The following is a 15,254-nucleotide window of genomic DNA, read 5'->3' as shown; positions in this document are numbered from 1 at the left end:
GACTTTTTTACTCAAAGGCACTCTTAAATAAATGCAAGATTTTAATTTTGAGATTCTGATGCAGTTTACAGCTCTCATGGACCTTTTGTAGATTGTCAATCTGTTGGAATCAAAACTTTAAACTACAGATTAACAGCTGCTCTCCCTCTTGATAAAATACACAAAAGGCATATTTAAAGAAGGAAAGACTCAACTCACTTTCTTGTTAAGTTGTCTAAGCAAGTTTTTATATAGGTGTTGTAGTAATTAATTTGTTCCTCATAAAATGCTGTCTTGGAGTTAAGTGCATTCAATGTCTGCTGGAGTTTCACCAATTCAGCTTTTCGATGATGTCTGTATCTTCTTTGATTCCGGATATCCTAAATAAATTTATTAATGTAATTGTTTTATTAATTTAAAATTTTAAAAAGACTCAGTTCATTACCATTCCAATTTGTAATTACAAAATCTGACTTAATTACAGAGAGAAAGCACAAAACCATCATGGTAGTTCTTACAAGAACAGTGACTGTAGGGAGTACCACAGGTTGTTTATATGGCAATCACATTGCTAGTTATAAGTGCAAGTGGTGTTACATTGAACTTTGCTGTGCCCTACAGGGCCTAACAGACCCACAACTCATAAGGAATTTGTCATGGTTGTGATAAAGATAGTTCAATATACTATGATTTCTATGAGTTGTGGGTTTGGAATAGGATTTGTTGAGAATAGTCCCTGTGCTTTTTCAGTGTCAGGATGGGCACCACATTAGCCCGCTTTTCTTCTTGTGTCCCTGCCCAACCACAGCAGATCAGTGTTAATACCAATCAGGTAATATTTCATAGGGGTTTAAGTCATTTGAAACCTTATCAAGACCACAGCCATTCTTAATTGAAATGCCACTGAGCAATTCCAATTACTGTTAAAATATACAAAGTGACACTGAAACATTATAAGGGAGGAGTTAAATCATCAGCAGCATCAAATTCAATATCAGATTTGGATAACAAAGGTTCCAGTTTTATGGCATTCATTTCAGACAGTTATGCAGGAGTGTACTGTCTTTCACTTATTTTGCCAGGAAACTAAAACAATTTGCTTTGTATGTGGACACTTCAATAGTTTAGGATAGCATTCCCTGAAAAATATATATTTTACTTCTCTAATTGGAATGGATTTGGGCTAGACGCTAAAAAACATCAATATACAGGGAAACAGTTCATTTACCTTAGCAATCTCATTTATAATTTCTTGGTACTTAGTTGCTGAGGACACTAGTCCTGCTTGTTCCAGTGTCCGGAGATTTCTCTGAATTTTCCTTTTCTTTTGTTCTATTGGTAGCTGCCCATCTTCAAAAACAGATTGATTGTGCTTCATTTTCTCTGGAGTTTTGGAATCTAAGATGGCACGTTTTTCTACAAGTTTCAAGTTCTCAGATTCCTGAGGGCAGGAAAAAAAACATCCAGAACCAGATTTTGATAACTGTTAAGTGTTCAAGTACACCGAATTCTCAGAGGAGATTATCAAGAGTCAGGCTTTATGTCCTGTTACCACTTGGTCTCAAAGTACCCTATTTACTATGCCTTTGGACATACCTTAGGTATGTAGTGACAAGACCTAGACATACATTTGAATTGATCAAAATACCCAGTTCAGCCAGGCCCAATGACTTCACTGGGTTGTGGGAAGACTGTCCAGATCTCACAAGTGTTTCCTACATATGCACACACTGAGGTTAATTAAAATCTGCACATTGTTAAAATGCAGTTTGTGTTAGTGTCTACAGGAAGGACTTCAAGTGTGAGCTCTTCCCACTCAATTCCCATACTAAGGATAGCAGTAGTTCCCTGATATTTGCTTGGGTAGATTAAGTAAATAAACTAAAGGGTCAGGGAACTTGAGTTACAATACTGAATTTAATGAGAGGGGAAAGAAAAGATAGAGTAGAAAGACTATTTGATTGTATTATAATAGGAAAGAAAAGACTATGTTTACAAAAAATGTGAAGAAAAAAATATTCTAATCTAGTCTAGCTCGCATCAAGACTTAAGTTAGATTTCTGTCTAAAGCTATTTCCAATTATAAAGTAAAAAAAACCCAAACAACTATACAAGTTTCATGATTTGAAGACTCTAAATCTGAATAGTCTGCAACCATCAACAAACAATTTCATTATTATAATGTGATGGAGAAAGCTGTCAAGAGATCTGTTAAGGCTTTCAAATAGCTGTAATAAAATACTTCCTTCCCTATTCAGACACAGTGTAACACTTACCTGTTGTGCAGTGGCTGGTGTTTCTAATATTTCTAAGAGCGTATCCCCTGGTTGTGTTCGTATCACATCCACAATGAGTCTTTTGGTCCTTTTGAAAAGGATTTATGGATATTACAAAACAGTTATCAGTTGATCACTTGTACATGTCATTTCTTCAACCATAAAAGTAGCAAACTCCCCCTTTGTTATGGATTCTTGTTAAAATTTGCTTTTTAGCTTTTTATGTTTCATAGCTTCCCTTAACAGTATTGTTAAGTTATATTGAGTATCTGGTTTCCACACAGTCTGAGTAGAGAAATACATGTAAGCTTCCCTCCTTTTATTTTAGAAAACAGATAACCAACTAGCACAGTTAAGCTGTTACTTTGAATAAAAATACAAGCAACAACTCACATGTGGATTTTAATTGTGGTCATGACAAAACAGCAGACAGAAATGTAACTTTTGAAAAGCCTGAGCTACTTATCATTCCATTAAGGGTCATATTTACTGAATAAAGTCAAAATGCACTCAGAACTTCCGAACTTTGAAGGAATTTAACATTTGGTGCAGTGCAATTTACACAAACCACTTAAGGACAGATATTTCTCTAGCGGCAACAGACAAGCATTTCCTTGCTGTAAAAGGGAAGCTGCTACACCCTGATATGTTAACCAGTTCTTTTCTTGGTAAGAATTTATCTCATTCCTGCTGCCTATTCATTCATAATGCTTCCAAGAACATCCTGCTACAGAATTCTATTAATTGAGAGGACAGGATTACTAAAATAGCTCATTATTCTTAACAGAAAATTAAAGATGCAGCTTTAAGTTTCCAAAGAAAATGTCTAAATATTGTCAAAATTTCTATGATAAAACTTAATGGCTTAAAGTGGTAGTCTACCTAGATACAGTTACTTCATCAGAAGTAAACCTTCATGCCATTGAACAAATCCAGAATACTTATTTCAGATTAAAAAAAACAAACCAAAACAGCCTAACAGATCAGATTTGAATTACAGCTCATGTCTTCCTTCCGAGCTATTGCCCACCTAGTTATTGGTGCTGTCTTTCCCTTTTAATATGAGCTTCTGCCTTCACACATGTGGGGTACTATAAACACGGTAATAGAGGAGAGCAGCATCTCGTTCTCCCCCCTCCTCAGACTGTACTAGGAGCTTAAGCAGGCCAATCCCTTTTCTGGATAGCTTGAAATAACTTCAAAAGATGGGTGCCAATAATGTGGAACTAAGTGTTGTTATATGATTAATTTTTACCATAAAATAACATGTACTCCAGAGTATCCCCATAGCCATTTTTTAATTTGTTCACCAGACAGAATAAACCAAATTTTCTTTCCTAGATAAAAGCATGCAGCATGCACAATTCCTGCTGAAGTACCAGTTACACTCTTTTCAAATGGCTGATGACAATGTATCAGGAAAGTGTTTACTTTTGAGGAGGAGGAAAGGACATGGCAATACTGTTTGACCCTTTTAGGTCTAGACTTTTCATCTCTGCTTTCCCAAGGCTGTAGCATTTTAAAGCAGAGTACTTTTACAGCTTCATGAAAAAGCACTTCCTAGGTGAGATAATGATGCAGTCATGCTCCAAAACACAGATGGGAATATATTTATTTTTCTGGAAAAACTGACAGTTCTTCTGAGTTTTGGAAAAGTTTGAGTAGCACTGAACACAGACTGGCTTTTGAAAACTGAATGCACTCAGCACCTCAGAAGTGCACTTAGGCAGGGCAAATGTTTAAAAAGCAATGTTGAAAAACAAACAAAGAAAGAAAGAAACAAAAAGCACTGCCAGAATATAAATGTTTGAGCAAAACTTACTTTATCATCAGACTTTTGAGATCCTGATCTTCACCTTCTCGTAACTCATATTTGCTTGTTAGAGACAGTGAAATCTCTGTTTTTGCAAGTTGATTCAGTGTGCTTTCCCTGTTGGGGTCATTGGGATCAACAGCTCCTTCCCCTAAAAGGAAGCATATTTTACTCCAAGTTTTCCAATTTTCCCATGACTCATTACATGAAGCAAACAAGTACCTAGATTAATCACTGTAAATAATCAGAAATATTAAGCTTATTATATAGCACCTCTATTCCTTCCACTTAGAGGCAGTCTTTTTTTCGACATTGAACAATCAAAACCATAACTTAGCTATTTATAAGCCTGGTTGCAATATTTTGGAAACCAATTTGCACCAATCCTTTCTTTTCAGGCTTCTGATGTGGAAAGGACTTTCATGTTGTCTTCTTAAAGAATATGAACAATGCTACATCCTTTATCTTAACATGCAGTGATTGTGAAGAAATGGAAGAGTAGCAGCTATGTTATCAGGCTATTCACTTGAATGTTGGTGTTATCCACAAGTCATAGCTACTTTCTAAACTGTTTTCTACAAAAAATGCAAATTAAGTATCAGTCAAATGCATTATTTTCTAAGAAATTTGCTTAATTTAAAAAAAGTAATTTTTATTTGGATAATTAAGTATTGAAAGAAAAAATGGCTGATTTTAGGATTTTCTGTATACTTTTTCTGAGTTTCTACCCAACACTAGCAAATCTTGAGACCAGATTGTTAAAAAAAACCAAACAGCTTGTTTCCTATCTGCACAAGTGGATCATTCAAAATATTGCAAATGTTTGGATATTGAATCACACATTAATTTTTAGAAAGAATATTGCAGTTATAAAAGGTTCAAACATAAGGTGCAATGCTATAATAAGTGTTTGGAAAAGAGTTCTGTAGAAAACAGAGAAGCAGAAGCTATTGCTCTGAGAGACACAAGAGTATTTCAGTCAAGCCTCTGTTTAATTCTGCCCCTAGAATGAAGTTACCCATGAAGACAAAAACAGCATACCAAGGAAAGATTCTATATCAGGAACAGGTCCCAGACCTTCCAGCAATTCATTCAGCAGGTCATTAGTCTCAGTGGCAATGGCATCCTGGTGTTCCAAAAGCAGCTGTAAAGAAATGTGAATGAAATAATCATCCAGAAAAAGCTTTCCTGGTATCTTTATATGTGAAAATAAACCTGGAAACTAAACGTTGAAAAACACAGACCTAGCATGATCAGGATTATGGAGGATCTTCCCATGGCCAGGAAGCACCCTGCATTCTGGGCTAGAGTTTAGAGTTGCCCTTGCTGTAAAACAGCTTGTCTTGCTCCTCCAGCAATTGTCTCTGGGGTGTTAAATGTCACGGCTGAGCAGAAGATTTGCAATTAGGACTTACTGAAGTCCTAATCGTCACAGAATAAAGGATAATAATCCCAAGCAGAGCATTTTGGTGCTGCAGCCTTAACACACAGAGAAATAAAGACAGTGTTGGTGATCCATAGAAAGACACCTATTCTCTGTATATCCATTCCAGTAGCTTTCAACAGTGTTGGTGATACCTTTCAGAAAGACTATATTTTCTAAGTGAGGAATCATCTCTGCAGCACCCACTGCACTTAAGAGACATGTTATTCCAGTCATTGGACTCACTAAAAGGAGTATTTGATCAGCACTAATGTTCACATATAACTTCTGGTCATTGTGTGCAGGCATAGGTCTACAGCTTTAAAAATTAAAAGAACAGACACAAAGACAAACCAGAAAGTTTGTTTTTAGCAGATTAAGTTATTAGTTTTCACTTGAATAAAACTAACTTATAGTGTGCCCTGTTGTGAGCTGGGTATTCTACCTTTTCCATATGTGTATCTGGCAGTATTTGAGAGAGATTCTTTGCGGTGTTTGTGGGTTTGTTTTTTTTTTTTTTTTTTTTTTTTTTTGATGGGAGAATGTTGTTCTGGGTTTTTTTTTTTAACTTGGGCAGGGGGACACACAGAGGACATATTGCAAGCCAGGAAACAGATAGTAAAACCCCAGTTTTAGGAGGAACACGTGGAACATCTAACTTACACCCTATTAAGTCATACTTCAGACTGCAGTTATTCTATTCTTTACCCACAGTAAGAAAAGGCATGATACCACAGCATCAGTTTTTCTAACTCAGATGTTTGCATCTGCTTCCAACAAGTCATATGATAGAATGCCAGATCCACAGTATACAAATTTCTATTCCCAAGGCTCTTCAAACTGCTTTCACCTTCTTACCCAAGACAGAAAATAGTTTTAAAGTTAGAAATGTCACATGAGACTGGAACATAATTCCTCTTTTCCCTCATCAGTAAGTGTTACATACTGGTAATTATTCAAGATTATGCTTTTGCATGAAAGCAATATTTGCATTTTTTCCAGGAAAAAAAAAAATCTAATACTCATTTTGAGAACATTTCAGAGATGAAGAAATTACTTCAAAAGTAAGAATGAAAACTAGGCTTTCCTCAGAGAGTGTTAGCTGCAAATATTTGATAATCTGTATGCTATAGTCCATTGACTAGTCTGTTTTCATTGACTTACTGAATGGGTATTGATAATTTCTTCAATGGAGATATAGATGACAGGCTTGCTAAGGGTCACCATGTCAGAGTATTCATCAATATTGAATTTCTCCTCTGGTTCAGGAACATCACATGCTGCTTGAAAAAAATTCCTAAGAGAAAATAAGAAAGACTTCAATAATTGTCTCTTATAAATTCACTTTATTTAGCCTGTATAAAAAAGCCACAGTCAAGTCTTTGACAAGCATTATGTTTCTCTTATAACCTCCAATCTACCCTCAATGTTTTAAGGAGCCTTTGAAGGCAACACATCAATACAAATGATGAAGTGTTCTCTTTCCTGGGCAGCTAGTGGAAGACTGTTTAAAAGGGATTTGGTTTATTCCCCTCCTTATTAAACAAGGAGTGAAAACTTGGTAAATTTGAAGGACTTAGAGAAATATCTGTTTAATGCCCTAGAAGTTATAAAATGATTTCTCTCATTCTATGAAGGCACTTTGCAGTGTGAGCTTTGCTGAGAAGGAATTGGTTGAAATAGATGCCCAAAATTCCCATTTGTTCCACAAATGTTTACATTGCTGTTAGGCAGAAAATGAGCTGCTCAAAATGAGAGAAAATGTAGTATTGTTTATAAATATAAGAATCCTGAGAGGAAAAAAAACAGAGCGTGGTTGAAGTGTTATTTCAATATGACTAGTGTATACATGGAGTACTGAGTCCTGCTTCCCAAAACAACAACTGCTGTCTCTCCAAGCTACTGACTTCTTCAGGGATGTGCACAGACAACCAAGAGCCAGCAGGGTCCTCCTGTCAGAGAACCACTTTGTTTTCTGAAGCGAGAAGATGTGAAATGGGGCAGTTGGGAAAAACAGGGTTTTGGATGATGCCTACGGGTTTACTCCCATTGGAGCCACACTGTGCCAGCCCTGTGGTGTTGAAGAGGATATATGTTTCAGGTCCACAACCCCTTTAAAGTTTTGGAAAAGAATAATTACAAAAATCCCAAAACACTAAAAAGCCTCAAAAAAAAATAACATACATGGGCTGGAATTCTTCACTTTGGAGAGGAAAAGCTGGGGACTACAAATCAAGTTGTACAAAATCACAGTGGTATTGCATGAGATGGGTGCAGAATTCATTAATCAAATCCAAAAAATAATGGCCGATAGGGTATGCAATGAAACTGCAGAAAATAAAAATTTTAATTTTAACCAATGGGTAGCAAACTTCTAAATATTGCTACAGGAGGAGTTGTGGAGGTAGATGACCTCAAAGGCTTAGGAAGAGTGTGGACAAATGTCTGCATAAGTTCATAAATGCAGAGTAAACGATCTAGACATGCTTAATAGCTTTTAGCATAGCTAACATTGCTAATATTGTCCCAAAGGGGATGAGGCAGCTGAGGGCAGCCACCATTGCTGTCTAAGAAGGGCTTAGTTAAAGTACAGAGTGCAGGCATACAGATATTTCAGTTAGTGCAATTAGGAGAGGGATTCTTCCTTTTGTAGTGATCAAGGGCTGAGTAGAGTACTGCTCATGTATTAGCATTTGGTATTCTAGCTGTAACACTTTCTAGCTTATAGCTTCTCCATATTTATGTTGTGCCCTTAAATACTTTATTAAAATTACTAAGCTGAGTTATATCTGTGTCCATGGTTGACATCTCCAAGGAAACCCATTATATGAACAGAGCAATTGCTTTCATGAAGGGCAGACACCAGAGACAGAAACTCTGAGTGCAAGTTTGTTGCAAAACTCAACAATACCACACAGAAATAGCAGTCACCCCCAAAAATGGGCAATAACCCCAAAGAACTTGTGTCCCAGAATGAAGGAAAACATGCAGTTTTCTATTACTTCAAAATAAAAGAATGATATCTGTATAGAATCTGTCAGCAAAGATGAGAGAATAAAAATAAAACCTGCAACTTCTTGTGTTCCTCAGACAAAACTGTCAGATGTCCTCCTAAATCAAAGCAGATATTGATTCTGCTGTATAATGAGTTACCTCAGTCTGTACTCCGTCTATGTTTACAGTAAGGAACTTCAACCAAGACAGCAGAGATCTCAAGTTAATCCACAGGCTAAAATACAACCTGTTACTACTGCCCCAGTTTCCTTTTCAGCGAGCATTTCTCTTTGCCATATCATTTTTAACTATGAACAGGATATTCCTGTCAACAAGTAGTCCACCTCCCTTACTGATCCTAGAGGAAAGCTTACTCTGTAGGTATTTGTGAGGACTTTGCATACCTGAACTTCTGGTAGGTCTGTGAGAGGTAAGTGTTCATAGATGAGAGATGTTCACTTTCTCCTTCAAAGAGTTTGTTCGAAGCAGCGTGCTGGAGGACTTTTGCCACACAGCCTAGGTTCCTCCTCTGGTCAGGGTGTATCTGGCCCCCAGCTGTTATATCAATTATATCAAAGCCATCAGGAGCAACTATGGCAGGGTTCATGTAGCGATAGTACAGAAGGTTACCAACAATCTAAAGGAATGGTTAGAGAAAAAAGTTGAGAGATCTTCCCTTTGCATACAGTAATGACTCCTTACAAAACACAAACAATCATTTCTGCTTCTAAATTAGACCATAGGAACTGGCTAGAAGAATTGTTAAGAAACATAAGACTTATGGGGCTAACTGGAAGAACCCGTGGTCGTTTACATGATCCTCCTACAACAACTCTGTGAGCACCAGTTACAGACTTTTACAACCACATTTCCATTTGATACTGGCTGTAGTTCAGCTAATGCAGGGTATGGAATTAAACACAGACACAGCTTTCTGAATTTTGCAAGGTTACGCTGCTGAGGCTCATTCTCTGAAATGCTGCAGATACTGGCAGCATTTAATGCACTTATTGATAAGGGGACCCATTATTTCTCAAAGGGACTGGACTGCAATGCAGCCCTAGAAAGCTAGAGGACACATTTTCCAAACTGCAGTTTCTATAACAATGTTACAAGCAGCTTCTGAAGATGGCAACTTCAAAGAACTCCTGCTCTGGGAAACGAGAGAGAAAATTTGCTTTAGCTTATATGCATGCACCTGCAGAACTTCCTACTTACACCTTTAGAGGTTTTTCAAGTGGGTACTCCATTTGCTATCTAAGTTTTTTAATGTGTTGAGCACTGTTTTCATCTGTATTGCTGGAGTGATAGACAGTGAAGAATAATAGGGAGGTTCTGTTAAAATGAAAACCTTGTACTTTTAGGACCGTGTAATCAAACACTGATAAAAGGCTCTTGACTGAGGTACAAAATAGTTCTGATTTGACAGGGTTGTCAGTATCTCAGCTGTTTGGAAGGGTTATGGAGCAATTCCCCTGAGTCCTCTGAAGAGACACCATGGCTGTGCTAGGGTAACAACAGCCTCTGTCCCTGCACCATACTATATTTACCACCCATGCCTTATTTTCCAGTCTGTAAAAATGCCACTTCTACAACTTTTACAAGAATCTTAAATGTAGTGTAATCCAAGTGTAGTGTAGTCTACCTGAACTTTTCTTTCAGAAACATTTCTCATTGGATTTAAATTACAGTTTCTTAATATATTAACAACTTTACATATGGGAGAAAAAAAAAGAAGAGGACTACATTGTTCTCAGTGAAAGGACCGGTGGTGACAAGGACTTCACTACCAACCCAAGCCCTGGGATGATTCAGATAAACTGCAGCCTTTGAAGTACAGTTACTATCCAAAACAGGTTGAGCACCCTCTTCCATAAGAATTATGGAAGCACCCAGATTAACATACCTAGATTGTGGCAACAGAATTCCCTTCTCGCCTTCCTCAGCCCCTTTGCAACTCAAAAAGAAGTGCTAAATTCCTTCAATAAATGCTACTTTCCCAGTTCCTTAGAATATTTAGTGTTAATAAAAATCCACTTTGGCATTAAAACAACAGGCTGCTGGCAGCCTGCTCTAAGAAGTCTACCTTTAATAGTTCATCTTCTGTTGCATCCGGGAATTTCTCATGGAGCGAGCTCTTCAGAACTTTGGCTATGTATCTCATTCCGTAACTACATGTAGAACAGATGAAAAGGCAAAATATTGGAAAAGAGTTAGATGAAACACAATCATTCTAATCAGCTTAAGTTACTGGCTTTTTTCCCACTCCTTTGAAACACAAGAATGAGTTGATAATGGAAAACACAAAACGTTTCAAGTACGGGGAAAGGTTTAGCAGGCTGCTAAATCAGGGCAGAGGCAGAGAAACCACTCCCTCTACTGGGCAACTCATTCGTGATCACAAGCCTTTGCAGGCATGGAAAGGATTTGAATGGATCTCCATCACAGAGGTTCAAGTGAACTGCACATGAGCTGCCACTTGGAGAGTCCTAACCCAGCACTTACGGCATCATATTGAGGGAAGAGAATATGGATGTGAGAACTTTGTCAGTTACTGCTCGCAAACTCTGAATAGATGATTCCAGTTTATTGACCACTTCTGTGTGTGTCAGTGCTTGTTCTGTGGTCACATCATATGGCAGTTTGCTGCAAGGCAAAAAAATAAACATTAAACCAGGTTAAATACATTTGAGAATAAAATTTATTTATTTTTCCACCTTCTTAGGGGCCATCAGTGAACAAAAGTCTGACAAATACAACTGAAGCTGGGTTTTATTGCTGTAAGTATTGGATGCTTTGGCTTCCTCTTTTTGGGGGTAAGTTATTTGCTTAGTTGTGAGTGCACATATTATCATGTACCTTCCTTTAATAACAAAAGAAGAATACAAATATAAAGCATGCATCTCGAGATCCCTATCCCAGCATAGCTCATCAAAAGCCTGTGACACTACTAACATGCTGTCAGTAAAAAACTTGAGAAAAAACCCTAAGTTGTTCCATGGCATAATCTATTACACTTATAAAGATTAAGTAATTGACTTTGGAAGGTCACGACAACAAAAGGATCACTTTCAGAACAAGTTTAAGCACCTGTTTGTCATGCAGAACTGAGGGATTCCTCATGTGTGTGCTACAATATGTCCAGCTTCCTCACTCACCTGGCCTCACCAGTCTGCATTTCTAGCTGGTTTACCCATGCCTTGTAAACATCCACAGGACTAGTGTTGATTATGAGAGACTTGTCCTCCATGATTTCCTTCACCACCGGGGCCAGGAGCTGGCGCAGAGTGTTCTGTCCACGGGCGCCTCGATTGAAGCTGACAACCATCTTAATGACAGTGGGGTTTCCAGTAACAATATCCTGAATCTGGTCTACCTTAGAGCTGTATCAGGAACAGAAGGGTTCTGACTTACATATGCTGTTAGGCATATTTGCAAACCCCACACTTTCAAAACTTTTCTATTTTCTATGTTGAAACCTCTTTATATAGTCTGTTTCTTAGGGCTTTTATATAAAACAAGGTGATTTATAGAGACTGCCATCTGAATTCTGAGTGTGTTATAGTAATGTCCCAGAATATAGCATAGTCCATAGTCAGATAATTTTTACCTGATTCAGACCCAAATACTTGACCAGCCAGTATCTGTTAAGAGCATTAAATAACATTTCATTATTTCAGGGTAAGCCACCAATCTTCACTTATGTATGTAAGATTGCATAAAGAAAGATAACACTTTCTCCACTCTTACATACTCAAACCAAGAAGCCCTAGCATCTTTTTACAGGCCATTTTTTCATAGAGCAATGTGGTCTGCCATAGAAAGATTTTTTTTTCCTGAATCAGTGATCCTTGAGTTTAAGAGCAACACCCAGAAAACAAACTTCTCTTGTAATAAAATTATGTACTCAATTTTATGGTAGTTTAAAGATTAACCACAAGTTTCCTTGAGGCATGAAGATTCATTGTCTAAAACACATACTAGCTAAATACTTTCTGTGATTGCACATACGTTATCTCCTCTTCCAGAGCAGTTTTGAAGAGTTTGAGAAGCAGGTATTCTTCCCGTTGATTGGAGGCATAGTTGTATAGAGTGAAGATGACTGTATCCATAAACTTCGTTGATTTGTTTTGTGGCATCTGGAAAATCAGCTTTGCCAGATATGTGGGATTAGTCTACAAAGCAAAACAAAACAAAAAAACGACTTTCATTTGGTTGTCTGTAGTCCAGGACAAACTCCGCACACTTAGAGGAGAGCCCTCTACATTTGTTCACACCTAAAGCAGTTATGTTGACTCGAATATATGTCACTTTTCCACATGCATTTCACTTTTCTCCAAATCCTAGTGCATAAGAAACACGGAATACTGTACAATCTGTGAGAAGCTCCTCAATGGAGCTTTATTTGCAGTCTATGGATAGTACCTCTCTGCATCTAGTCTATGTATCTGATGACAATTTACCATATGACAATAGCTATCTACCAAGAAAACTTCGCATACTACATGTCTGCTTTGGAGGGCATCTGCCCTGGGAGGATCTGAAATTCTTCTACAAAATATCAGTGAGGAGAGATAAAAAAAGCACAAGAACAGACACCTCATATTCTGTGAACTGCATTGCAGACCACTTCCCTTCTACCACATATAATGTATGTTACTAGGGACAGCAATTTACATGGACTATGTGGAAGTAAACATTTCTCTTCAGCTTCAGTACAGGCTGAAGTATACTCAAGCAAAAAACAACCATATTTGCTGCACACTTTAAAAACAAGAAGGATTTTCTCAATTACAGGAAGTATTAGAAATTGACCATAGTGCCTGCTGCAGTCTGCATGTTATCTGGAAATATTTTCATAATCACTATTACAATCACTAAAACAAAATAAGCAGTACAATATATTTCTAGTTTTTCTTCAAAAATTTGCTGCCATGTTAATTTTTGCATTAAAATTTACCTGTAGAAGGTAGAATAAGTGTTGATAAGCCTCCAATTTTTTTCTTCTCTCCTTACTCAAACCTTTGATGCCCTGTTTGTCAACCATAACCATCTCCTCCAACTGACTTTTGCTCTTTTTGTTAAGTTTCTTACTGTGCAGTACCACATCCTGGAAAAAGATGATCAAAAATCTGGATTATATATTCACAAAACAGACAAAATGGAAAAATGAGCATTTTCCCAACCATGTTAGATGCAGTATTACTCCAAGTGCCTTAATTAGCAGCTTTGTAAATTTTGCTGCTCTATTAACTACCCAGTTTTTTAACATCTTTATCTTTCACTAGCATGGCATCAAACAATGATTGTATGAGGTCTGATCTCCTGCACAGACTAATTCATGATTAATCAACATTGAACAAGCCATTCAATGTGATCAGAAGTCTACTCTATTCTAACACAGAAAAGATGTATAAGATTTTAAATCTGCCAAGTAATTACTGTTATCCACAGCTACCAAAACACAGTGACGTACAGCTCAGGACAACAGAACAATATCTGGTGTAAGGTAGAAACGTGAAGATAGCGCTGAATTTACCAGGAGTACTCTGACTAATTGAGCGTGAATGAGCACTAGCACAGGTTGTTCAGATCGTGGAGTTTCCACTGTTGGAGATAATCAGCTATCTGGACATGGCCCTGGGCAACCTGTTCTGGGTGTCCCTGCTTGTGTGGAGGGTTTGGACCAGATGACCTCTAGAGATCCCTTCCATCCTCAGCTGTGATTGTGTAACCCTGCATTCCTTAACACGGGGTAGTGCTCAGTGCATGCTACCAAGGGAGCCTGCTGACCTGAAGAGTGATTCTGTTTTTCACCAGCAATCCAATCTTTATATCCATTAAGTTCAAATCCTTCTCCAGCTGTTGATTGGATCGAATTTTTGTAACCACTTCTTCCCTTAACCTTGTTACTTCCAGTTCTTCTTGAAAGTCTAAGTCACTTTGGTCCAAGAGGTAGGCAAATTTGCGCAGAACAGTCAAGGGTGGATTTTCAGCACCAACTACAGTTGAAGAAAATGGGCTTGTTAGTTGATGTACACCCTTAAAGCCCTCAGGAAACTGATCATTATGCAGAAAATTTGAGGTTTATGCCAATTAGCAATATTTTTATCATACTTTAAAAGTACAGTTATGCAAAATAGTTTCAGCTGTAGAACAATTGTGTTACAAACACTTGCACCTGCTTTTGAAGTTAAATACGAGCCTGAGAAATCTCATGTGAAACTTTAAAAAACCCCCGACTGAACACAGTAAAGTTCTTATCCCCAGACATACAATATTCAACTGTTACTACTTACTTAGTGTTCTGTAGTCCTCCCTGGCCTTGTTTGCTCTAAGAAATGCTTGTATCTTCACAATTTGGTCATTCTGAAATGGATCAGGATTAGGCAAAATAATTAATTATGACACAGTTCTGCTCAGAAACATACTGCAAAACTTGCACCCTCTTTCCAGTTTCCCTGTAGTCATACTACCATACTCTAATGCTTCATTTTCAAAATTGAGAAAAATTACTTACATGATCCTTGAAGTATTGTAGGCGTTTCCTGTAAGCTCTTCTTGCTAGCCACATTTTGACCCATGACTGAATCTGAAAATTAAATAAAATTATAAAAATTAAGGGACACTGTGCAAACTTTTGTATGTCTGTTTTAAATTTACTTTTGAATCTCTACTTGTGCAGGCATGCTGTTCTCCTGTGCTCAGGGCCATAGATGACTGTACCACCAGGCTCCTACTGGTCAGTGACCAGATAAAGGGGTTTCCA

The 15,254-nt window shown here is 37.5% G+C and overlaps 1 protein-coding gene across 3 annotated transcripts in view; it reads right to left on the bottom strand.

Moving 5' to 3' along the window:
* Nucleotides 1–15,254, bottom strand: part of IQGAP2 (IQ motif containing GTPase activating protein 2) — a 127,340-nt gene that overhangs the window by 3,824 nt on the left and 108,262 nt on the right. For all 3 annotated transcript variants that reach the window (XM_058826276.1, XM_058826277.1, XM_058826278.1), the window contains 15 exons: nt 15,006–15,077; nt 14,785–14,854; nt 14,279–14,487; nt 13,446–13,595; nt 12,497–12,660; nt 11,644–11,868; nt 10,991–11,131; nt 10,572–10,656; nt 8,890–9,122; nt 6,656–6,788; nt 5,110–5,212; nt 4,078–4,219; nt 2,256–2,343; nt 1,208–1,420; nt 199–359 (listed from right to left, as the gene is read on the bottom strand). In XM_058826276.1, the coding sequence (XP_058682259.1) occupies nt 199–359; nt 1,208–1,420; nt 2,256–2,343; nt 4,078–4,219; nt 5,110–5,212; nt 6,656–6,788; nt 8,890–9,122; nt 10,572–10,656; nt 10,991–11,131; nt 11,644–11,868; nt 12,497–12,660; nt 13,446–13,595; nt 14,279–14,487; nt 14,785–14,854; nt 15,006–15,077 (2,189 nt within the window). The remainder of the gene's footprint in view (nt 1–198; nt 360–1,207; nt 1,421–2,255; nt 2,344–4,077; nt 4,220–5,109; nt 5,213–6,655; nt 6,789–8,889; nt 9,123–10,571; nt 10,657–10,990; nt 11,132–11,643; nt 11,869–12,496; nt 12,661–13,445; nt 13,596–14,278; nt 14,488–14,784; nt 14,855–15,005; nt 15,078–15,254) is intronic.

The sequence above is a fragment of the Poecile atricapillus genome, chromosome Z, assembly GCF_030490865.1.
Source record: "Poecile atricapillus isolate bPoeAtr1 chromosome Z, bPoeAtr1.hap1, whole genome shotgun sequence".
Taxonomy (NCBI): Eukaryota; Metazoa; Chordata; class Aves; order Passeriformes; family Paridae; genus Poecile; species Poecile atricapillus.
This window is presented reverse-complemented; position numbering and strand designations above follow the sequence as displayed.